Source organism: Rattus norvegicus, chromosome 6 (assembly GCF_036323735.1).
Source record: "Rattus norvegicus strain BN/NHsdMcwi chromosome 6, GRCr8, whole genome shotgun sequence".
Classification (NCBI taxonomy): domain Eukaryota; kingdom Metazoa; phylum Chordata; class Mammalia; order Rodentia; family Muridae; genus Rattus; species Rattus norvegicus.
In genome coordinates, this window is record NC_086024.1 from 116072013 (window position 1) to 116097773 (window position 25761).

General features: G+C 43.1%; 1 protein-coding gene across 1 annotated transcript in view; it reads left to right on the forward strand.

Annotated features, from left to right (window-relative positions):
* Positions 1-308: 308 nt before the first annotated feature.
* Positions 309-25761, forward strand: part of Tshr (thyroid stimulating hormone receptor) — a 133689-nt gene continuing 108236 nt past the window's right edge. Inside the window, exon 1 of the mRNA NM_012888.2 lies at positions 309-522. Within this exon, the coding sequence (NP_037020.2) occupies positions 353-522 (170 nt within the window). The 5' untranslated portion in view covers positions 309-352. The remainder of the gene's footprint in view (positions 523-25761) is intronic.

The window sequence follows — 25761 nt, forward strand, 5'->3', positions numbered from 1 at the left end:
ACCAGGGGAGAGGAAGGCGTGTCTAGACTTTAGAAAGAACTAATGGTTGGCAGGGAGGGGACGGCATGGGGACCGAGGCTGGGTGCCTCGGAACGGAAGGAGCTGCGATACTGATGGCAAGCCGCAAACGGGCTTGTTTGGATGGAGAGTTGCCTAGGCAAGCGGAGCACTTGAGAGCCTCTCCTTCCCCCTCTCCAGCGTGCTCTCCAGCGATGAGGTCACAGCCCCTTGGAGCCCTCCTCCTTCCTCCCTTTCCCTCCGGCACCCCGGTCTCTTTCAGCGTCAGAAGCAGGGCACTGAGAATGTGGTGACAGCGCGCAACGATGAAGTAGCACTGGAGGTCCCTTGGAAAATGAGGCCAGGGTCCCTGCTCCAGCTCACTCTGCTGCTCGCCCTGCCCAGGAGCCTGTGGGGCAGAGGGTGTACTTCTCCACCCTGCGAATGCCACCAGGAGGACGACTTCAGAGTCACCTGCAAGGAACTCCACCGAATCCCCAGCCTACCGCCCAGCACCCAGACTCTGTGAGTAGCCAAGGCCAAGACCCCCCCCCCCCAGGAGAAATTCGTGGTGTGTGGTGGGGCGCGCGCGGATGTCTGTTTAGTCCCTGCACAAATTTAATTGCTCATACGTGGGAAGGTCGCCTGTGTCGCTGACACAGGGGAGCAAAATCCCTAACAAAACTTTGGTACAAGATACCAGTGGGAGTTGTGCTTTCTACGGTCTGAAGAGAAACCAGAGTATGGAGTTGTGCTTTCTAAAGAGTTACTATTCTGACCGCATTGTGCCAGCAACAAGTGCCCGTTGGAATTTAGTTTCATTTCAGGTAATAAGACATAAATCAGCTTAAGAATTAACTTTTAAAACTTAGAAAATACAATTGCTCTTCTCCCCCAACTCCCCTGTAAGCATCCCTAGGTGAGAGATTACCTTGGCCATTTGACTTATCAAATAATTATTAAAAGCTTAATCAGAGATGGTGTAGCGGCTCTAGACTTTGATCCCAGCAGTCCAGAAGCAGAGGCAAGTGAATTTCTGTGAGTTCTCCAGGCCAGCTTGGTCAACACAGTTGAGTTCCACGGTAGCCAGGGCTGTGTAGACAGACTCTGTCTTTTAAAAATGAAAACAAAAAGTGTAATCAGGGGCTCGTTAGAAATGTACCCTTGGACTTGTCAGGACAAAGAAGGGTTTCAAGGGAAGCGGGAGGGCTCCCGTCCCATTCTGTCTGACCTTCCCTCTATTCTGAACTGCTTTCCTACCTGTGTGTGTCCCAACGGGTTTAACTAGGTTGCTCACAGGAGCATAAGTGAAGGGGTTATAGGAGCCTAAGCACTTTCTGGTGATGAAACCACATTAAAAAAAAAAAAGTCTCTCCCTCCCCAAGAATCCAAGGAACCGTCAACCTCCTATAAATCCTCAGGTAGGGGTGGGGGTGTTGTGAGCCCTTACCCATTTCATGGCGGGATGCTGGAGGGTTCGATCTTATTCAGGTCATGTGCAAGCGGTCATGACTTCTATTGGCTCACAGCCATGTCGTGTCCAGGCAGTGTTCTGCCACCCTCCACCCTGTCCTTATTTAGAATCTTTGAAGAGCCCTCTGGTTCATAACACAAAACCTTGTGTTTGCCTCACTTTGTAGCATCCATCAGGATGGCTTGGTGTGGCTATCTAATATGTTGCTAACATGTCGAGGGTATTTCTTCCTTAGCATGATCTACCCCTGTGCTATGGTAGCGAGAGTGAAGCAGATCCCCTCTCTCTACACTGCTGATACAACTGGTCCTTGGTCTTAGGCATGGGAAGGAGACAGTTACAATGTAGCTCAGGGTCTTTTCCTTAACTTGCCTCTTCAGAGAGGCACAGTGATCCTTGTTACAACAGAGGCTGTGGTGGGGTTTGAGGGAGCTGCTATCCCTACTCCTCATTTGGACCATTTAACCATCTTTGATATGAAGGGGACCTGAGAGTTCTCACTGGAGAATTACACTAGGAAACCTAGATGAAGCAAGAGGATGTGATTAAATATTTGGGCACAAAAAAGCCAATGAGATGGCTTAGTGGGTCAAAAAGAGCCCGCCCCACAGCACAGCAAGCTGAGTTTGATCCCTGGAATCTGTATGGTGGAAAAAGAGAACTGAATTTCACAAGCTGTCCTCTGACCTCCACACGAGTACCATAGCACACCTCCCAATATGTAAATGAATAAAAATGTATGTCTCTGTAGGATTCTTTAAAAAGTAAAGAGCAAAACGACAACATTTTGGCACATAACTATAGATAATATTACCCCCAAACGAAGCATACCAAGCTGGGCCATTGGTCTCCTCTACTCAGAAGGTTGCCAGGTGTTGCTCAGAAGATTGCAATATGTTGCCTCTGCATAAGAGGATGGCAGTCTGTGTTTGTACGCTGACTCACTTTGCCTTGTCCTTTTGCCCAGCGCAGGATAGGCAGGACACCTGGCACTCTCCCCATCATATTCACGGTGGCAGCAATGACCACCTGTACCCACCGTCATCCTACATTGTCTCGGGTCCTGAGCTTCAGGGCTGCAAAGGGTTTGTCTTCAATGTGGATGCGTGTTCTGAAACGCTGTTGAGATTTTTCCGATTCAGGTTTCAACTGCTTGCATGCTACAACTAAGGGTTTAGTTGGTGACTCTGCGTTTTCTAAACCAAACAATTGAGCCCCCCTTTCAGGCTTTGGTGATAGGGTTCCATTTGTGCTTTTTGCCACTCGGTATGCTTAAATAGGTGCGTTTCTTTAACTGAAATGAATTTATTTAGGAAAGCTCATGCTGTTGGAGAGATGGAAGGTTTGGGCACGCTATATAATAGGTAATGACTAAGAAACAAGACAGATAAGGCTTAAATCTACAGTATACACAAACAAGATTGTAGGGTGGGCCATGGTCTACGATGCCTCCACCAAGGCTGCTTCTCTGGCTGTTGAAGGCTTTAGTTTTTTACTTTCAGATGTTGAAGTGACAGCTAATGGGTTTCTACCCTTTTACTGCCTGCCGTTGTTTGATATTTAGTAAAACCATGTTCAAGATACTTTGAATATCCACGTCCTACAACTGCTGGTTTCGTTACTGCCTCCCAGCAGCACTGGCTGTGCTTCCAAAGGACCCAGGTTCAATTCCACATAGTGGCTCACAACTCTCTGATAGAGCATGGTGGTGGTTTGAATAGGTTTGGCCCCCCAGATTCATGTATTCGAATGCTTGGCTCATAGGGAGTGGCACTGTTAGGAGATGTGGCCTTATTGGAGGAGTTGTGGGCTTATTGGAGGAAGTGTGTCACTGTGTAGGTGGCTTTGAGATCTCCTGTGCTCAGGCTCTGCCCAGTGTGGAGTCTGTCTCCTCCTGGCTGACTGAGGAACATAGTCTTTTCCTTGTGCTGCCTTTGGATCAAGATGTAGAACTCTTGGCTGCTCCAGCACTAAGTCTGCCTGTATGATGCCTTGCTCCCCACCTTGATGATAATGGACTGAACTTCTAAAAGTGTAAGCAAACCCCAGTTACATGTTTTTCTTTATAAGACTTGCATTGGTCATGGTGACTCCTCGAAGCACTAAAACCCTAACTAAAACCGAAGTCCTCTGAGAATGGAGAAAGTAGACACCCAAGATATAGAGGATCTTCAGGAACAGCCGACACAAGTGGGACATTTCTTGGTCAACTCTGGCTTTTCTCTTTTTAATTTTTTTTTTACTTTTTTCCCACCACACAAGTACACGCGTGTTATGTGGTGTCATTCAGTTTCTGGGATGCCCCTGAACCTGTATGTTTCCATAACTCTACTTAATTATCCCAGAACTTGGCTCAAAGAGGTGACTTGAATGTCTAGAATGCCAGGCACTGAGGGAGGACGGTGACGTAGTAAGAAGGCAGTGATAGAGTCATACCACAACCCAGTAGCGTCATAGAGCATCCTCCTCTGGCTTCAGCATGCATGTGGATGTGTACTTGTACCCACGCACACATGTGCACATACACCAGGATTCCGAGATGATGAGTGGCAGGCCTCACTGAAGCTGTCTGTTGTAGCTGGGTTCTTTTTATGTGTGTATGAAAGTTCATGTGTAAATGCGCATGTGTGCTTGTGAGCACATGTATGTACACAGGTGTATGCGCCTTTGTATGTGCATGAGAAGCCAGGGGCTATGTGCTCAGAGGCCAGAATCCACAGTTTTTTGTTATTTCCATTTCTGCAAACAAGCACTGGCTAGATCAAAGAGTAATTCTATTTTCTGATATCACTTCTAACCAAGCAGTAAACACAAAGAAAGCTGATCTGCAATGCTAAGAATACATCATTAAACAAACTGCTCTAGTGTGAATGTTATTGGACAATTTGTCATCGAAATACTTTGTTTCCCTGTCAAAGCTGAGAAAGGGCTTCTGTGAATCAACCTACTTGATTGCTCTTTTCTGGTCGCACAGGTGTGTCGTTTACACTTCAAACTCAAGCTTATGACTCAAGAAGTTCAGATGTGTCCTACACACACAGGTTTTCCATGCTGCCGGGAACCTGGGATTGTATGAAATTTTATATGCACAAAAATCAACAAATTTCTTACATTTCTCAAAGATATCTTTGACATGCCAAGAAGTTGAGGAACTGCACATTGGAATAATCTGTCGTTTTTCTGGGGCAATAAGCATACATTTGGTGCCTACTATGACTCGACCTATTTTATTTTAAAGAACACAAAACACATGCTTTTAGAAATAAACAAAACGGCCTGACCTTAGGATATGATGCTTTCCCTTCTGAACACATTATGACTGTGGTTATTACCTTCATCACCCCTTTCTTTAAAAGCCCTCAGTCTTTTAAATCCATGATCTAATGATACATTTTTTGCATGTGTCTGATGCACTGTAACTCTTATTAAATTCTTAACACTGAACTGGCAAGATTACCCTCCAAGTTAAGGCACTTGCCAGCCAACCAGGTAGCCTGAACTCTATCCCTGGAATCTGGAACTTGGAATCTGCTGATTTCCACATAACAAATGAGAGTCATGGCACCTGCATTTACACAGATGGCTGCACCCACACTTGCACACACATGCACACACACACACACACACACACACACACACACAGAGAGAGAGAGAGAGAGAGAGAGGGAGAGAGAGAGAGACTGACAGAGTGTGTCTTAAATAAGTTAAATTAAGTATAACAAGGTATCCTTAACACGTATCCCCACATTTACTGAAACAGCTCTGATTAGTCACTCTTGGACTTTCATTACTATGGTTTAAAAATAACAGAAAAATTCTAAGAATCAGCAAATAGTCTCATTTGTTCAAAACTATAGGTTGGATTTTAAAGTGTACCATTAAAGAAATGTCAGACTTAGCTGTATGGCTTCTGAAGAACTCCAGAACATTTCAAAACAGCATTGGATTTTAAAGTGTACCATTAAAGAAATGTCAGACTTAGCTGTATGGCTTCTGAAGAACTCCAGAACATTTCAAAACAGCATTCTTATTAAGTTGTAAAGCAGGCTTCTATGATTTTTAAGGTGCCCTTTAAATACACCCTGTGTACAACTCTCCTGGATTTTACTACTACAGTCTTAAAGAAAACACTTTCTCATGAGGATACATCAGAAACTCAAATATTCTTCATTTTCTCAAAACAAATCTCTCACATTACCTTTGCACCTGAAAAACTCTCCCTAGGGTCCAGCTTTCTCTTTCAGTAGATGTGGTCTCTCCAATTATGTAGTACATTACGATTTGGGCTTATGTTTTTCAGGCATTAGGTTAATTTTACTCATTTTAGGGGTGAGAAATATTCAACTCCCTGGAGAAGATCGAAACAGTTTTTTCTACACAGAGGTGCTGTCGCTTTGTATCCTGTTACTTCAGTCATTTTGTAAACTGAGAATCTAGGAGGCCAGTTTGGAGGAAGGCCTTTGCATATAGGATTTAAACAACAGATGAACTAGGGAGCCTTCTGAGAGGGAAACCGTAATGGACTCTGGCTGTGCTGTTCTCATCTCAACACCCACCTCGAGTGCTTCTGGGTTTATGAACACAGTCTGTAGAGTTGAAAAAAAAAACCAGAAATTCTACCTTTAAAATAAACAGGGGTTTTGTTTTGTTTGTTTGTTTCTAGAGACAGGGTTTTTCTGTGTAGCCTTGACTGTCCTAAAAGTCCCTCTGTAGACCAGGCTGGCCTCAAACTCACAGAGATCCACCAGCCTTAAAGTCATGTGCCATCATGACCCTGACTAAATAAACAGTATTTTATTGTAGCCGATTGCATCCCTCTTCCTCCCATTCAAGTCCCCTTCTCTTTCCCTTCCTCCTTCTCCTCCTCTTGTTTCTTTAGTAAATATTTACATTAGTACTAGTCTGACATCAGTGATACATACTAAATGACCTTAAACTTACATTAAACAAGAAAAACATCTCAAATGGGCAGGGTAGGGCAGAGTAAAATACAAAGAATGGCAGGTGAGGAAAGTGCACATCGGAGGAGAGATTCAGAGACTGGAAGAGGCAATAGGAATGCTGAAAGTCGCCTCCAAACCATCAGAACCAATGCCTGCTAGCCCATCCTTGGTTTGCAAATGGTTATTTTCCTTCTTGGAACTGCAGGTGGTAGAAAGCTGAACTCATTGGTCTTGTTTCTTATTTTAAAGGAACTGAGTCAGTCACAAAAGAAAAGGCTTCACCTTCATGACCTAATTACAACCCAAAGTCCTTGCTTCCTCAAAACACTGGAGGCTCCAGTTTCAACCCAGTGAATTTATTGAAGGGGCTCGGGTATTCAGTCCAAGTCAGAAGGGCCTCATTGAAAAAGTGACACTCCAATAAAGTCCTAAACTAATTAAATGGGGGAAAGAGAGAGCTAGGTTCATATCCAGGGGAATGAAATCATGAAGAAGTGCAAAGATTCTCGAGTGAGGGTTGCGATGAAGCAAAATGTACAGGTCACAAAGAGAAACAGAAGAAGCCATGTGGCTGAAGGAGAGGGAGTAAGAGTCCTGGGGACACATCGTGCTGAGCTCTGTAGGTCATTGTGCATAACCTATAGAGTATTATGATATGTGTATGTATGCTCACACACATGCAAACACATTCATACATACATACATACATACATACATACATACATACATACTTTCCAAATGAGTTAAGATGTTTATTTATTTTGATAAACAAACTCCACCCCTCAAAAACATGCAAGATCTGACTTACATTTTGTTAGGATTTCCTTGACTGATGAGCTTGTCAGTCAAGTAAGAGATAGTGATGGCTTGTACCAGTGGAGGGAGGGTGAGAAAGGAAAGAAGGAAGGAAGGAAGGAAGGAAGAAAGGAAGGAAGGAAGACGGAATCCAAGGTTTATTTTGTAGGTAAATCCAACAGGATTTCCTAAGACTAAAAGGGTCTTAGCCAAAGGCAGTAGCTGGTGATGTCTTAGCCTGGGTTCTCATGAAAGCAGATTATGCATGAGAATTCTTGCATAATCTGAGAACTCTTTGTGGAGGTTGATTCCACAGAAGAGTGGAATGTAGAAATGAAGATTTCAGGGTGAGGGAGTTAGCAACTGGTGTGATCTGGTGATTGCTGATCCCAGGAGGTCACATAGAACTCAGGTGCTAAGCATCTCAGGACTCTGGCTGTAGGAAGGGGTAAGGAAGCACAATATCCCCAGGTTCTTGTCCCTGGGAGATGGATGTGCAGCATGCTGACTCTGCCAAACTTCCAGGTTTCTTGATCACAGATAGTGCGCTACCTACTGGGCTAACCAATTCCTCAGTGTTTACATTCTGAAAACTGTTATAACGCTTATCTATGATAAATTACTATTTCAAGTTGACTCATATTTTAACAGTTTTTTGGGTTGGTTTGTATTTTGGGTTTTTTGTTTGTTTGGTTGGTCGGTTTTGTTTTTGTTTTGTTTTTGTTGTTTTTGTTGTTGTTTGTTGGTTTGGTTTTTTTGAGACAAGGTATCTCTGTTTATCCCTGTCTATCCTGGAACTTGCTCTGTAGACCAGGCTGACCTTGAACTCACAGAGCTCCACCTGCCTCTGCTGGGATTAAAAATGTATGCCACCACTGCTCCGCAATAGTACTTTTGTGTGTGTGTGTGTGTAGGTGCACACATGGAGGAAGCAAGAGGCCAATGTAGGTGTCTTCTTTGGTTGCTCTCTATTTTTTTAGTTAGTTCTTACTGAAGCTGTGACCCACCAATTAATTCAGTTAGCCTGACTGGACAGCAAGCTCCAGTAACAGCCTGTCTCCACCTCCCCACAAATTGGATCACAGCTCTATGCTCCGTGCTCAGGTTTTTGTTCATGCTAGTTATGTGTGCCATGTTTGCACCACAAACTTTACTCGTACCTAACTAAACCATCACCCCAGCCCCCATTTTAGTAATTTTTAACTACATCAAGAACTAAATGTCCTTTTCTTTACTCTCTTAAAAAACTCACCTCTAGCATGTTTCCTTTGTTCAATGATGTGTGCTACATCAACTCTGTGCCCTCCAGGCCCACAGTGTGTTTTCATAAACACATACACCTCTCTTTTTGCTGAGGTTATATAAAGCTGGCATTTGACTCCAACTTAGACTTTTACAATTAGACCTGGAAATACCATGTTTCTTCCCTTTTATGCCTCCATCAGTGAGAAAGTCAGAATTCAAGCACAAAGCTCCTGATAGGAATTCAAGGTTTTCTTCATTCCAGATCTATCTTCCTGAATAGATCTTGTTCTATAACCATATGCTTGGCCCAGGGAGCAGCACTATAAAGAGGTATGTTTTTGTTAGAGTAGGTGTGGCCGTGTTGGCCGAAGTGTATCACTGTAGAGATGAGCTTTGAGACCCTCCTCCTAGCTGCCTGGAAGCCAGGTCTTCTCCTAAATGCCTTCAGAACAAGAGGTAGAACTCTCAGATTCTCCAGCATCATATCGGCCTGGCATTGCTATGTTTTCTGCCGTAATGATAATGAACTGAACCTCTGAACGTGTAAGCCACCCCCTCATAAAGCATTCTACCCCTTTCCAAACCCAAAGTCCCAAAACCCATATTGCTCTAAACAAGCACGATCAAGCCTATCACAGAAATACCCCACTTCTGATACCAACTTCTGACTTAATTAGGGTTTCCACACTGTAAAGAGACTCCATGACTGAGGCAACTCTTATTTAATTGGGTCTGACTTATTGGTGAGTTTCAGTCCATTATCATCATGACAAGAAGCATGGTAGCATCTAGACAGGCATGGTGCTGCAGAAGGAGCTAAGAGTTCTACATCTTGTTCCAAAGGCAGCCAGAAGAGTGACTTCCCAACACCTAAGAGAAGGGTCTCAAAGCCCATCCCCTACAGTGACACACTTCCTCCAACAAGGCTACGCCTACTCCAACAAGGGCACACATCCTAATAGTGCCACTTCCTGGGCCAAGCATATTTCAAACCACCTCACTACTTTTTTGGTTTCTTTTCCTTCTACCCTTTTCTCTCCATCCCAACATTAGGTAGGCAAGAAAGAAGGTTAGATAGGAAAGGAAAAGTATATCTCTTTAGACTACATTGTGTTGATTAGAGTCATCAAGCTTCTTGGGCAAGCCCGATCTTCATCATCAGGACATTTCCAATCATCAACCATAAAAACCAACCAGCAACAGCAGGAGGGACGGTCAGCAGTAGTGGGCAATAGCCACTGCTAGCTCCCTCCCCCCTCTCTCTCCACCCCGGCCCTGGCTCTGGCATAATATATCTTCTAAAGACTCCCCAGAATTCTAAATATAAACTCTCTCGAGCTGGCAAAATCCTGCCCCTACCAGAGCACAAGACAAATAGTCAACTACTGTGGACAGTCTGAAGCAGCCCCATGTCCCACGCCTGGGATTAAAACAAAATTGTATTCACACAACATAACTGGGTTTTTAAAGAAACCCAAATTCTCATTATTATTCTCTTTCTCTTTCTCCCCCTCTTCTCTCTCCCTCCTCTCCTCGACAGCTCTGTCTTCCTTCTGCTCTGAGCTGTAAAATTCGCAATACAGCCACTCTGAAATTTGCTAAGTAACAGCACTGGTTACATTCACAATATTGTCTGATCATCGCCTCCATCTAGTTTCGAATATTTTGCTCTGCATCATAAAAGAAGAACCTATGCTAATTAAATGGACCTTCAGCATTCATTCCCTGCCCCTCTCGGCCCTTGGCAACTGCTAATCAGCTGCCTTCTCTGTGGTTTTACCTCTCCAAGACTTTTTTATATAAATAGATGTTGAAGATGTGCCCTCTTGTGTCTTGCTTCTTTCACGGAGGATATCATCACATTATAGACATGGGGGTGTGAACGATTACACCAGTGACCCCTAAGGAGAATTGAAAGTAAACAGGTCAATGTTGTGTTTTAACACAACAGTGTAGAGAGCACCCTTCAATCTATGTCTCAGTATCTTACCTTAGATACAAAATTACAAACATTAAAATTTTTCACCCCTATTTTCAGAAGCTTAAGCACTAAACTCCTTTCCAATCTTAAAAAAAAAGACTTGAGTGCCCATCTTGTGAAGGCTGTATTTTTAGCCACTTGGCTAAAGAATTGTGTAAATTTGTTGCTTCTGAGCTCTGTGGCAATGTTAGGCAAGGAAAAGGTGTAAGAGGATTGCAAATGCCATGGTCTATAACCCTTTAATGAATCAATATTCGTGCAAAATGCTTTTTTCTATTATACAGAAACTGAAAAGCAAGTGGTATTCCATTTCTACTGGAGTTTTATATAATAGTTTGCCTACACCTCACTTTATATCTCTATTAAATGTTTAGACCATATTTCAAGATAGAAATTTTGCTAAAATGTTACTTTATTTATTACGTTTTATATTTATTTATTTTATGTGTATGTGTATTTTACTCATGTGCACTATGTGTATGCTTGGCGTACACAGAGGTCAGCAGAGGGCATTGGGTCCCCTGGAAATAGAGTGATGGATGGGTGGTTGTGAACCATCGTAAGTTTGCTGGGAATTGAACCTGCAATCTCTGGAAGAACAAGTACACTGACTCATCTTTCTGTCCCCCTCACTAAGAAATTTTAAAAATTTAAATGAGAGAAATATGTTGCCTTTCTTTTTATCTTCTTTTGTTTGAGTGTTTTATTTTGATTTGGTGTCTGAGACAAGCTCTTACTACATTACCCCAGCCAGGCTCAAACTCACAATGCAAATCAAGCTAGTCTTGAACTCAGAGATCTGCCTGTTTCTGCCTCAATAGTGCTTGAATCAAAGAGGTGTGTGTCAGCATACCTGGCCTCTATCAGTGCTTCTATCTCCGTTGTTTCTCCCCATGTTCCTTCGTTCTTAGAGGAAGAAGCCGTAAAATCAAATTATCGACTCCTATAAGTTTCTCGGTTACGTCACAGGCTAACCTCAGTAGAGAAGACCTGTGAGACCCACCATACCCTCCCATCACGTGATTATAAGGAGTACAACACTGGTAGCAACCACCCCTCATATCACTGTGTAAGTAGGAAATGTTCCACAAACTCGTGGGATGAATTCCGGACCCCTAGACAGTGGTATGATTTTGACACTTTGGGAAACATTGAAAAATAGCTCCTACTGGAACAAGTAAGTCGTTGGAGGCATGTCCTTGGAGAAAGGGAGCTAAAAACTTCCCTTCCATGTTGTACACGCCTTCTGCCGTGATATTCTTTCTGTCCAAGTAGATGGAACCAAGCAACCATGGGCTGTACCCTCTGCAACCAGGAGCCAAAATAAACCTTTCCTCTCAGATCTTCTCTTGGGCATCTTGTCTCAGTAAAGGCAACTTCACCCCCAGCTGCTAACACAAGTTTGGAAAGTCCTGGAAAGTTTAGGAAGCAGAGTCTACCTGCAGGAAGGCACTTGGGCACTGGTTCTCAACTTTCCTAAGGCTAAGACCTTTAATTACAATTCCTCATATTGTGGTGACTCCCGCAACCATAACATTATTCTGTTGTTACTTTATAACTGTAATTTTGCTGCTGTTATGAATTGTAATGGAAATATCTTATATGCAACCCCAGAGGGGTCACAACCCACAGGTTGAGAACCACTACGCTGGAGGCATGCTTTTGAAGGCTATATTAGATATTTTCCATCAGATATTTTGTTTACACCCCGGAGATAAGAAACTGGATGGCCTATGTGCCTAATGTGCCTTGGCTACATACAGGTCAACTGTTATATGAACAGTGGCCACAGGTTAACTGTTATCACGAGCAGTGGCAGATCTGAAAGACTGTGCCATCCAGCCTCATGTAACTTTCATTGTGACTATCACATCAATTTGTAGAGGCCAAGCTTCCAGGCAGAGACCATTCAGTATCTGCCTGGCATCAGGACTGTGTCACTTTATTAAGAAAGCATTTGTCCGCCTCACAGAAGAAGCTTTAGAAAGGTTTGCAAGAATGAGTTTCCCCTTTCAAAGATAATCGTCCCCGAGAGTTGTCATCCGCAGGGAATAGTAATTGAAAGTCTCATTTGCAGGTCTCGGTCCTAATAGAGCCCATAAATCCGTAAGAATATATCTGCTGTGTGTCAGCGTTTGGCTAACAAGCCTGCTAGTGTTTCCAGATCCTCCAGATGCCCGTATTTAATGCTTGGCTGGTCTTCTTATGTAGCATAACCAAATAGGCATTTCACAACCACTCTCCATCCCTGCAATCTAAAACAACACAGCCAGAAGCTCTGAAATGTGTTCCATGAAGCATGAAAGAATTCATTAAGGCTCTGTCTGTTTCAGTTCTGCGCAACAACACAAGATCTGATGTTCTTACGAGGATTCCTCTTGGCACCTTACAGAGATTCTGAGTCTCAAGAGCCAGGCAAACGGGGTAACTTGGAGAGGCCGTAGCAATGCTTTCCCTTAATATTATATCTGACACCTTCATTTTAACAGCAGCAAAGTGGAAGAGGAAAGATATTATGCATAAATCTACGTCGCCTAGATGTCATGGTGAAAACCAGAGGTTTCCCACCGAATAGCAAAAATTATTCTATGAATATTTAAAAGTATTACCAATGAAGTGGCTAGGGCCAGTTTGCTCTTTCCAAATAGAAGCTATGGGCACATGAGATGTTATTCCAAGGTTGGCAGTTATGAGCCCTTGAGTGCTCATGACCTAGTGACTGGACTGGCAGACCTAAAGACTTTATATTTAAAAAAAAAAAAACCCAAAAGGTAGGGGCTGAAAGCTGTAGGCTTTAAAAAGTGAAGGCACTCAAGTTGAAGGCTTATTGCTCTGAACGTTAACTAACAACAAATCCCCTATCCCACTCACCACTACGACCATGTACATGTTTAGCAGCTAGTGTAATCCTTGGTTTCACAGAGAGCTACAGTTGTAAACAGTAGCTCGCACAGCCAGGCACCACTCGCTTATATTGTGGTCTTAAACAGGCTTCAGGCACTAGGGCCTTCAGCCTTAATGTGTTAGCCCTTGAGACTGGTGGTGTTATGGTTCTCAGGTGAAGGATATCTTGGTCCTTCAGGGTTGTAGCTCACTGAGTTTCTTTCAGTAACTAAAGGCCTTTTCCTGTACCCTCAGCTTTCTCGCTCCTTTGCTTTCCTTGTCCATTGTCATCTCTTGTAGCTGCTGCTGCTGCTGCTACCGCCCCTTCTGGCTATTGTTGCTCTTCCAACTGCTCTTAGAGCATCAGCTGCCCCCTCCTTATTATTGTTGCTACTGTTGTCCTTAGAGTCAGAGCCTGGGCCTTGGCAACTCTATCAAGCCAAGCTCACCTACCCACTCCAAATATGTCAGTTCAACAGGCAACTAACAGTGAAGAGCCAAGAAGGGAGATTTATTCAGTGCAACAACATTAGAAGAAAATAAAAAAGATGTCTGTCCAGTGACCTCCCAAGTCCATCTTTGATATCCTAATATGAGGTTTAGGTTTAAATAGATAGCAAGAGATGGCTCTGGGGCTGCCCTTCGAAGGATGAGGGTTCAATTCCCAGCACCCACTTGGAGGCTCATGAAAGTCTGGGACTCCAGTTCCGAGAGATCTGATGCCTTCTTCCGGCTTTTGTAGGTACTACACACACACACACACACACACACACATACACACACACACACACACAGGCATAATACCCATACACATATACAAATATTTAGAAAGGAGGGAGGGAGAGAGAGAGGGAGGGGAAAAAGGGAAAGAAGGAAGAAAGGAAGGAAGGAGGGAGGGAGAGAGGGAGAGAGGAAGGGAGGAAGGAAGGAAGGAAGGAAGGAAGGAAGGAAGGAAGGAAGGAAGGAAAGAAGGAAGGAAAGAAGGAGGAAGCATAGTTGGTAGAGCAGTACTGGCCAAGATGTGGACCTGTCCATCACTGACTCCTCATTATCAGCTCTACTGTCCCCCTGCAAAGTCTTCTGACAAGGTGTTAGAGCTGTGTTAAAATCTTTTCTTGGCAGACTTTTAACCTCTCACTGGTACTGGGGTTTTAGCTTTTTCCTTCTCCCACCATGAGATTCCTGGGAAAATTCCAACTCCTTGGGGACCATTGTTTCAACAGTGTGATTGCCAAAAGGAGAGGCACAAGTGTCTCTTAAATCTCCATTCCTGCTGACATGTTTACATTACCATCATGGTCACTGCCACTAACCTGTGGCTTCTTCTACAGCCCCGGGTCATCCTGCTTTACTAATGCTAAGTCCACAAGAAAATCATTCTGGGACAGCCTTTATTGTGCCTAAGGTTGCAACACCAGGGGGCAGTACAGGAGGGCCTCGTTCAGCTGACCCAAACATTACACACAATAGCCTGCTTCTGAAGCCAGGAATGAGTGTGGCAACTTAAGGAGATCTACATGTTGACGGAGGACTGTCTATCAATCACAGAACACCCCCGTAATGCAAATGAAGTAGTGCGTTTCCAGAAATTGAGGTCTTCTCTGGGCCAACAGGAGAAACATCCTTCCTACTTTGCTTGGGTGAAAATGATGACAGAGTTATTTGTATTGACCCAGAAGATTAGCCGGCGATGCTCGCGAGACAGCTATGGCTGTAATGTAGCTTCCTCAAGTTATCCACAAAGTTTTCATAGCAACTAGGCCAGTATGAGAGAAGGCCGTCTTCCTGGCTGTGGGGCCGTAGTCTTTCAACTCAAGTGAGCAGGGACATCGGTGAGGGAATGGTCTAACAGCTGTCAATCATCCCAGTCTCCATGCTCATAACTTATTTAAAGGAAAAGACACATTTAAGAGGGCCCTAACACTAAAGGCTTATTATAAACAGTGCCGTATCTGTATCTAACAGTTCTCTAACAATGTTTAACGTTTGTCTCATGGCCCCAGGGATTAGTGGGTGGCATCTATAATCTATCTCAAAAAGTTATTGACATTCAGTTTTAACAGCAATGGAGAGAATGCATTCAGAGAGCTTTGATCAGTCCCCAGCCTTTTACCAAAGCACTGAACCATGCTGTGGCTTGCCTTTGATATCTGTCAAAGTGGTTCAAGCCTTCAATGAAGCATTAGGTAAGCATCTTCAATAATTGACATGCTTCTTACTCAGCAAGTTGGGAAGTCCTGATTTGATAAATATTTTGGTTGTCTCCTGACTGATTGACCAAAAAACCAACCCAAACAGCTAGCTTGGTTAAAGATGGACCTGGAGGGAAACAGACAATAAAAAATGAAAAAAACCTCAAAAACTGAATAGTTAATGTGAAAACCCCCAAGTCCATCGCTTCCTCCTCGACTCTTGTAACATCTGTCTGCTTTGTCTGCTCTTTCTTGCTATCCCCCGTCTTGTGCTCACAAGGAATATTTTGCAGTTGTTTTCTTGATGATTTTCCTTCCCATTCACCCCTTACATAGTGGGATCCGGCTCTTGTCCCCATTACTCAATTGAAGAACTTCTTGCTAAAGTTACTGCAACATTTGTTGCAAAACCCAAAGGAACATTTTTAGACTCTTTCTCAGTTTGCATGCTTTGGTGGCTTTGTCCTGCTCATGGCTTACCCGGGTGTCACCCACATCATACCTCCTCACCCCCTGGCATCCCAGTGGAGGCTGCTGATGAAGAGCGTGCTGTGCTGCTCCAGGGAGCCAACTACACACTGTACAACATGGAGAGTGCTTGCGGCTGCACATTACGTGAACTCCAGTAGGGTGCGCATCCTCATGACCGCCACGCTCCACCCCTTGCTATAGACATCTAACTCTATATACATATTTGAGAAATATTGCCCAGGATGCCAATGGACTTTTCTTAACTAAGGGAATCTTAGGGAAAACACACACACACACACACACACACACACACACACACACACACACACATGGCCCTAACCTGCTACTGCAGCTAGTTTGAAACCTACAGTCAGTAGTTTCACCTCTATCCCAAAGCTCATTATACACATCCCCCCCCCCCCAGTTCCCACCTTTCCTAGAGATCAAAACAGCTACTCATATGGTCAAGGCACTCATTACCAAGGGTTTCTGCAGCTACAATTAGCATACGCTAATTAAGCTGGGACCATCGCATTTGTCTGCCTGTAGTGAGGCACAGAGGCATGCCAAGTGTAACAGCAGCTTGTTGCTTCTTCCTTAGAGTCTGTAATAGCCCATAAGAAGCTAACTACTGCAGTCTTCTGGCCTCTGTAGATAAGATGTCTGGAATGCATAGATCATGGTATAATTTGTAATTCCATGCAGAGCATGGAATGGTAGCTGTATCAAGATCAGAGTCCTCCAGTACACTGTTGGCTAGAAAGGCGAGTGGGAGCTTACCTACTTCAGCCCTTTGATTCCTAGAGTCATATTCTTTCTAACAGAGACGATGTCTCTGGGAGAGGCTGAGATTCAGTGGGTAGCCCACACAATGGTACCCCAACATGAAACACTATAACCTATAAGTTGGCACTCCCGTTTGACCTTTGAACTTCTGCAATGTGCAATGTTTACTAGAAGCAGAGAAGCGAGATTCATGGCAGCAAGACCACTCCTTTATCTTCTAAGTGTACCCAACAGTTGGCTGCTGTGCTTAGGATATCCTTTGACTATGGATCAGATTCAGAGATCTCCCCAGACACCGATGTTCTGTGAGGGTTTATGGGAAAGAGAAACAGTTACCCAGAATAGAGGTTTACACAATGGTGGCAAAACACTGTCTCTTCTAGAAAAAGGCTGTGAGCTACTTAGGGGAAATGTGACACTGATCTCTGTGGCTGACTTGACACCTTTAACCCGGAGAGCATGCTGTTGGCACCTGTGTTGCCTCGGTGTCCGACACTCTGTCAAGGAATTAGTTGGATCCACTCTGCCAGTGAGAAAGATTGGCAAATGCCAGCTCCCTGAGTCACTCTTCGTTGGTTGTTCAATGATTTTTCAATAGTGGCTGCTTTTGGGTGTTGGATAAAATATGATACAAAGTGAATGGAGAGGTGGCTGCTCTTCCAGATGATCTGAGTCTAATCCCCATAACTGATAAGGATCCATAAAGTTAGAAGGAAAGAACAAGTACCAAGAAATTGGGTTAGGAGTTCAGCTCTTAACACAAGCTTCCGGGGTTGGGGATTTAGCTCAGTGGTAGAGCGCTTGCCTAGCAAGCACAAGGCCCTGGGTTCGGTCCCCAGCTCCGAAAAAAAAGAAAAGAAAAGAAAAAAAAACCCACAAGCTTCCTACCACCTGGAACTCTAGCTCCAGAGAACCTGACACCCTCTTCTGGCCTCTAAGGATGCTTATACACACAGCATGCACTTACTCAGACACACACACACATACACACACACACACAGCATGCACTTACTCAGACACACACACACATACACACACACACACAGCATGCACTTACTCAGACACACACACACATACATACACACACACAGACACACATACAGACACACACAGACACAGACACAGACACACACACACACACACACACACACACACACACGCAGGAAGAAGGAAAAAAAACCCTAGAGAAATCACAAAGTACAATTTTTTACTGAACTCTGTTGCTCTCACACGCGCATCAAGTCAAAAACTGTAAGTCAAACCATAATGCTACCATCTATGACTTTTTAACACATTGCTCCAAAAGGTAAGCAGTAGTACCTTCACGAAAGTTTATCGGTCTACTGTGCCACGCAGTACCAGCTTCTCCTTGTTATCGAGTTCTTTCTTCTCTGTGTGTTTTCTCAAGTGTCCTCTCTCCTCCAAGCAATGGCACCCCCTTTTAGTTCTTCTAACAATGGCACTCTGTCTCTTCTTCAGTCAAGAAGTTTGCAGTTCACAATTTCCTCATCTGTAAGTTTCCTTTAAATCAAGCGGAGCATCCTGACCTTCCCAGGAGCCATTTTCAAAACAATGCAGGTTGCACAGAGAGCAATTTGTTGTAGCACTTTGGCCTTTGCTTGCTGTCTGTGTTTATGACAGCTGGTTGTCCTGTTTTTTTTTTCCTGGTGAGACTTGAACATGGCTTGTTCTATAGAGGCACTTGAAAATTGTCTGAGTTTTCTTCTATTAGTTACATTTTAACACTGCCTCTGGCCTTATGAGACATCCCACACCTTTTCAAAATACAAAAAATAAAACAGAATTGCAACCTACACTTTAATTTGACAAGACAGTTTGTGATTCCTCCACCAGGTCTCTGAGCTCTGGGAGCTCTCTATTGCCCCCTGCTGGGAATTGGAAGACTAGCGTTTGGATTATTATTGGGGAAACATTGTTACTAGATATAATTACCCTCAGGTTCTCCCTTGCACCTCACTCACCTCCATTGATGCTGTTTCTTCATCTTCCATTCATGATCATCTCTGTTTAGAATGACTTCTGAAGATCCCATAATTCTACCAAAACTTGTGACTACGTGGATACTAGGGTTCTTTTGTTGTTGGTGGCTTATTTGGTTTGTTTGGTATGTGTGTGTCTGTCTGACTCTGTCTGCCTGTATGTCCGTCTCTGTGTGTCTCTGTCTGTCTGTCTGCATTCTGGGTTATTCCTGTTATTTGAAAATACTGCTCTTCCTATTCATTTACCCATGGGACAATTATTATGAGGACTAGAAATTATTTCAGAAGTTTATCTGCTCTGAGAGTTTTCAATTTTGTCTTTATATTAAAATTTTCCAGAGAATTTATTTGAAATGATGCCAGAACATTCTCACCTTGTATATCTGAGATAGGTCATAAATCTGGGGTGCTGAAGAATCAGCCCGGAGTTAACTGTGCATACTGCTCTTACAGAGGACAAAAGTTCAACTCCCAGTGCTAGTGCTGGGCAGATAACAACTGCCTGTTACTCCAATTCCAAGGAATCCAACATCTCTTCTCTCCTGCACTCATGCAAATGCACCACAACCCCCAACACACATAATCAAAAGTTAAGCACTTTTAAATGAAGCTATGAATCTGTATATTAACATATTTCTGCAGTCATGTAAGACATGAATTGGTAAAAAAGTAAATAATGCTAATGGGCAAACACTGAGTGTCAGCTGTGGGGAGGCAGAGATGGAGTTCTCTACAAGGTCATCATTAGCACCTCATGTGTTCCCTTAATCCTTTGTACAATGACTCTGGAAAATCCCAAGTTCCTCATCTTGAAAAAAGTTCAGGTTCAGTCAGTTTGAAGAAGAGTTGAAGGTTTTGTTAAAGATCATTTAAATAACAAGGGCTAAGAGAGAGAGAGAGAGGTGTTCAGAAAGAAAGACTTTCTCAAATATCACTGTGTGCTTCTCAAGAGTAAGTAGGGAAAGATACACTCAATTGTGGACGTGGGCTCCTCCAGTTTATCCAGTTAACTGTGTCGTGGTGTTAGCCATACCCACCATTTCGATGGACCTCAAGTTACATCTCAAAAAGTTGCTAAGGAACTTTTTCCTTTTCATTTAAACAAGTGAGGTTATGATATGGTTCCAGAGATCCCATGGATAGAATAATCATCTTACAGAGCGGACCCAGTAGCTCTTATGGTTGCATAAGGACTTAGTACAACCTATCTTTATTAAGGGGTTTCCAGTGAGATTCCCCAGAAAATTGCAAGTTGACAATTGGGAAACAAGAAAGGCATCAAGTAATTCTAAATTGTGCTGAAATTCTTACCTTACTGCTGGTGAGAGGCTTCAACAAGACTCAAGGTTAGGTCCTTTCCCGTCTCCTGTGCCCACAAATTTCCATCTTTTTGTCTTGCCTTACTAAAGAGTAAGACATTCTTTCTCTTGGGTTCCCTGAACCGCCTCTCACACAGTATCCTCTATTCAATTCTTGGGGACCCATACAGACATGAAGTCAATGCATCTTAAAGCTTTCCACCGATCTTGTGTATCTGGTCTATCCAGCATGGGGTTCCTCTGATCTGATATTATTTCTCTTAAGGTTCTTTCTTCTCACTGTCCAGAATCTCTGATAATTAAGATGCTTTCCTATTGGTTCATGCCTCTACCAAAATGGGCATCAATTACCTAAGACATTCCTCTTGACTTTTTGGTCTATATTTTTTTTCCTTGGCAATTCTCCCCCAGACCAATGAGCTGCTCAAATAATACTTTCAAGCAATGTTTCGATCTAGCCCCATCATTTTTCTACTTTTTAGAAATGTTGGCCTGGCTGGCCAGGAGCCCCTGAAATTCTCTATCCTAAACAAACTCATTTTTCTATCAATATAAACTATCCCTACTCCTCCTTGCCTCCTTCCCACCATTGATGGTCTCCCACCACCAATTCTGCCCCTAAAGGATTCCACTTTTACTTCTTCATCAGAGTTTCTCACCTCTGTGTCAGTCAGGATTTCTACTCCCTACGTGCTGCTCATGAGTCCTTTGACTGAAGGTCCTGCTCATGTAAGAGAACTACAGGCAGACCCTGCATGACTGTGTTGTCTACGTTCTCAGTACCTCACTCCCTCTCTGACACACAGTAGGAATTTTAAAATGGTCTGAGCCAGTAGATACAGATAGAAGGTTAAATTTTTTTTTTAACAAAGTAGTCCAATGTCTTCCATTTCAACTTTGCCAACCTCTTTCTTTCATGTAGGCACCTTCATCTACTTCTTGCTTGAGCCCAACTGAAAAAAATCGCAGCTCCCTCAAGTGACCCTCACAATCTCCCTTTGGATTGTTTTTCTTCCTGCTTGAAATGCCCATTAGCCCTATGAACTTTCCATCATGATCCTACAAGTCCTTCTAGGCTTGGGTCTGATGTCTTATTCTTCACAAAGACCTCTTCCTAAATCCCCAAGGCTCTTCTAGGTTCATGCAGACCTGGTTACAATATTCTATTGAACTAAATTCATTAAATAGTAGAGTTTGGTTGTAGAATGGATTTAGAGTTTGTCTAAGACAACTGTACTTGACAGCTAAAGACAGACTTAGAACCCAATTTTCCCAAACCCCTTCCCAGGGCAATGCTATCTGTATAATTCTTTTACTTTTCTTATGGAGTAAAATGACAGCTGTGCTTTCTTCATAATATCCATATAGTAGATCCAAGAAATTCGCGGTGGTTTGACTAAGAATAACCCCCTAAGGCTCACATATTTGAATATGAATAATGGTTGGCCATTAGGGAGTGATGCTACTTGACAGAGACTAGGGAGCATGGCCTTGTCAGAGTAGGTGTGGCTTTGTTGGAGGAAGTGTGACACTGGGCTTTGGGGTTTCTACTCAAGCCAGTCCCGTGTGTCTTCTCTGGTTGCCTTCAGATCTGGATGAAGAGCTCTCATCTACGTCTCCAGCACCATGTCTGCCTATGAACTACCATGCCATGCTTCCCAGCACAATGAAAATGGGCTAAACTTCTGAGCTGGAAGCCAGCTTCAATTAAACGTTTTTAAGAGTTGCTTTGGTTATGGTGTCTCTTTGCAGCAATAGAAACTCTAAGACAAAACTACACTGGTTAGAAATGAATATTTAATGTGTTGGAAAGCTGATATTTTTCAACCAGTGGTATCCTAAATTCCTCGAAAAACAGCAGGAAGCAGAGATTTCTTAGTAATGAAAAAGCACCAAGGCAGGGATTGGAAGCGCATGTCACTCCTGCTTCCCAGGGAACCACTGGAATTCCACAGGTAATATGGACACTATGTCTAGACAGATGCACCTACTGTCTGTCCATAGGCCATATGGGAAAAATATGCCCTGGGTAGCCCCCCAAGGAAGGGATTTACTATCTTTTTTTTCTCAATGTTTCCCAGTGATCAGAGCTCACCCCTGGTTGTCTGGGTCCATCCTCTGGTTCTTCAGTGGCTCCTGAGAAAGACTGAGTCCATGTTCTGTGGGAACATTTGTATTAGAGTGCAAAGAGGAAGAGGCCGCAGACAGAATGTGTCTGACAGAGCATCCTGAAGTCAAGCCTGTTTCTTACATTTGTTACTCAAAAGTGTTACTTGTTGAAGTGTGGCAGAGTTGATTTTGGCAACATAATCGAGTAGCATCTGTTTTAAGGACAGATCTGAGGGGGGCTAGAGATTGATCGGCAATTCAAGAGCGTTTGTGGCTCTTGCAGAAGACCTGGGTTCTTTCCCTAGCACCGACAACTGTCTGTGACTCCACTTTCAGAGCACGCAATACCCTTTTCTCAACCCTATGGGCACTAAATACACACATTGTGCACAGTCATACATGTAGGCAAAACACCCATACACATAAAATAATGGTAAATAACTCTTTCTAAAACACAGGTCTAAAGGGGGATGACTTTTAAAGGTGCTATACAAGTAAATAGTATAATTTATGAATGATATTAAAATACAGACCTAATAAATTCTAGATTTTTCTCTCCTGAATAGTTTGCAAGTATGATTTTCAAAACCCACCAAGTTCTGGTGTTTCATATTCATATTATATCCTGATTCCAACTAAGCGTTCTCAACCTTCCTAATGCTGAGATCCTTTAATACAGTTTCTCATGTTATGGCGACCTCCCCTCACCATAAAATTATTTTCATCGCTACTTCATAGCTGTAACTTTGCTACTGTTACAAGTCACGGTGTGTTTTCTGATGGTCTTAGGTAATCCCTGTGAACGAGTCATTTGAATCCTAAAAGGGACGCTACCCACAGGCTGAGAAACACCTTTCTACATGGAAAAATAAATAAATTCTTCTCATTTCTCAATAAAATATAAATAAGCCCATCCATTTCTCTCTCCAATCTTTTAAAAATAAATTTCCTGAGCTTGTCTTTTACAATTCCATAACTCATACAGCGTGCACTGTATCTCTCTGCCACCTCATAATCCATCCTTTTAGCCTGTAACACTCTGCCCTCTTACATAACTCATGCTCTTCATGAACGTTCCTCACCAGTGCATGCTTAAGAGAGGGAGAACATTCCCTTCCCAAGCAAGTAGTTTTACTCAGGGAGCAGACTTGAGAACTCTCATACACTTCAAGACACCCTGAATATTTTTCTTCAGGAAAAAAAAACCCCACAGTCCAGATGTTCAATAACCAGGTCTGGGTCCACTTAGAAAGATGAAGAAAAGAAACAAATTTCGCTGATGGAGAACAAAACATGAAGATAATTAGTAGTGACAGATGAAAAGACTCTGCTTTATTTTATTGTTAACACTGCCACTCTTCCTGGATTTTATTGTCAGATCCTAGGGAAGAGAGGGGGAAAGAAAAGTCTAGGGATTCAGGATAAAATTTAGCATGAAGGGGGCGTTAAGAAGCCAAGTTTAGAGCAGACCAAGGGCAATTAAAGGATAATGTGACTGCCAAAGGACATGTTAGCCAATGATTACAAATGACTACAGTCAAGGCTCACAGAAGTTCTTTCTGACAGTCTGCAAACTGACAGGAATACCGTAGACTGGTAAGAGATGGCACATGGTATGGGATTTACTCTAAACAAACTGACACCAACAAGATTTCATGGCTACATCCCACAGTTCTAACGTAACCCAGTCATAAGTTTGTAAGGGCACAATAAGTCAACATGTGGAATTCTGGGACTTGGGGGGGGGGGATAAATGTGAGACCATAACAAATCAGCACAATAGTCTAGGAGCACAGGTTAGCCAAAATTTCATGCTCTGATGTAGAAGTACTTTCATGGAGTGTTTTTATAATAACAGAGACTGGGGGAAAGTCATAAAAACAAGGCACTTTTCAAATACATTTATAGAAACGTGAAGTAAGTAAACAGTTACAGCAAAGTGGAGAAATCCCAGCTATGGGTCGCCTATATGTTGGCTGATAACTCTTAGTTTCTTGGTTGTCAGAACCTATGGTTTTTGTTAATATATCCCAAAGGGCTTGTATCTACAAGTCACAGGATACTAGGTCTGCCCAGTAGGCAAGGAATGGCTATTTAACGGGTGTGGTTGTTGGAATGAGAATGCCTCTCACAGGCTCAGGTATTTGAATACTCGGCCCATCAATGATAGAACTGTTTGAGGAGGGGTAGAAAGTATGGCCTTGCTGGAGAAAGTCTGTCCGTGGGTACAGGGTGTGAGGTGTCCTAGATATGAACCATTCTCAGTTCTTTCCCCTGCTGGCTTCTTATGGTGGGAGCTCTCATTGGGCTGCCCCAGCTGCCAGTCCTGCCTGCTGCTGAACTTCCCCCATAGTAACGGTGATGGAGTCTTACTCCTCAGGATAAACCTTACCTTCTTCTCCAGGTTGCCTTGATTACGCTGTCTTATCACCGTGACAGAAAAGTAACAGAGGGGCTAAAGATATTCCTAGATACATTGCAATTAGGCTCTGGGGCTGTACTATTTACAATTCTCCACCGACACTGGAGTTATAATCAGTTCATCCACCTCGCAAAAGTTTCCAACCTGAAGATGCAGCCTCTTCTGGGAGCTTCCGCTCTGCTTCCTTTCTGCTCACCAAAGGGTTTTATCAAATCCATATCACACAGCCAAATAATGTGGACCCTTCTTGGGCTAAACGGTCTATATATAAATCAGACATTGTCTCTTTCCTTTTCCCTACATAGGATGTTTTACAAAGAAAGTAATTTCCTGGAATTTCTATGTGCTTTTGGCAAGTCTTGAAGGAAACTATTCCAAAAGTCAGTTTCTTGTGGATGCTGCTTTATTTGATCCAAATTCTCTATTAAAAAAATAGAGAATTATATTCTATTGTATTCTTCTTTAATATTCTTCTGTTTAAAAAATTAACTTGTTATGCCCTTATCAATACCACACATTCTATGCAAGCAGTTGTAGCGTTCTGCTAAAAGGATAAAATTAAATAAAGACATCAGCAGGAATTGAATCAATATTTCTTTTTCCTTTCTGTGAAATGTCAATTAAATCCCAGGACTCCAACAACAACCCCAGAAACCTTATTTGAGCATTCTGATGTTCTCTGCTTTACCAATAAGCCACCTATTTCCTCGGAGATTTGAAACACTTTTAAATGAATTATTGGGCTACATGATGACCCAGAGTCCCAGCATTCTTCATCATTACCTCTCTAGGACCCGCATGGCGGTCATGGCTTGTTAATTTGCAAAACATTCTTCAGAGCTTTGCTCTACCAAATTAAGCCTTCTACTGACCAGCAGAGGGAGCCCCACAAGATGCTCAGCTCCCCGGTGTCTTCCTGGGTGCCCCAGGAAGCCTCTGAATTCAGGACTACTCTCTGCAGGAAGAGTGCTGTTCAAGCTGGAGGTAGAAATGACCGATCAATTAGATGCTGATTTATTGATTTTATTTAGTGCTTTGCTTAAAGCACTCTTTGTGCTGCCTGGTCGCCAAGTGTGACTTAAGACACCTGGAGCGGAACGACCCAGAGAAAGAGCAGAAACAATGGCCGTTGCTCTTAACAGTC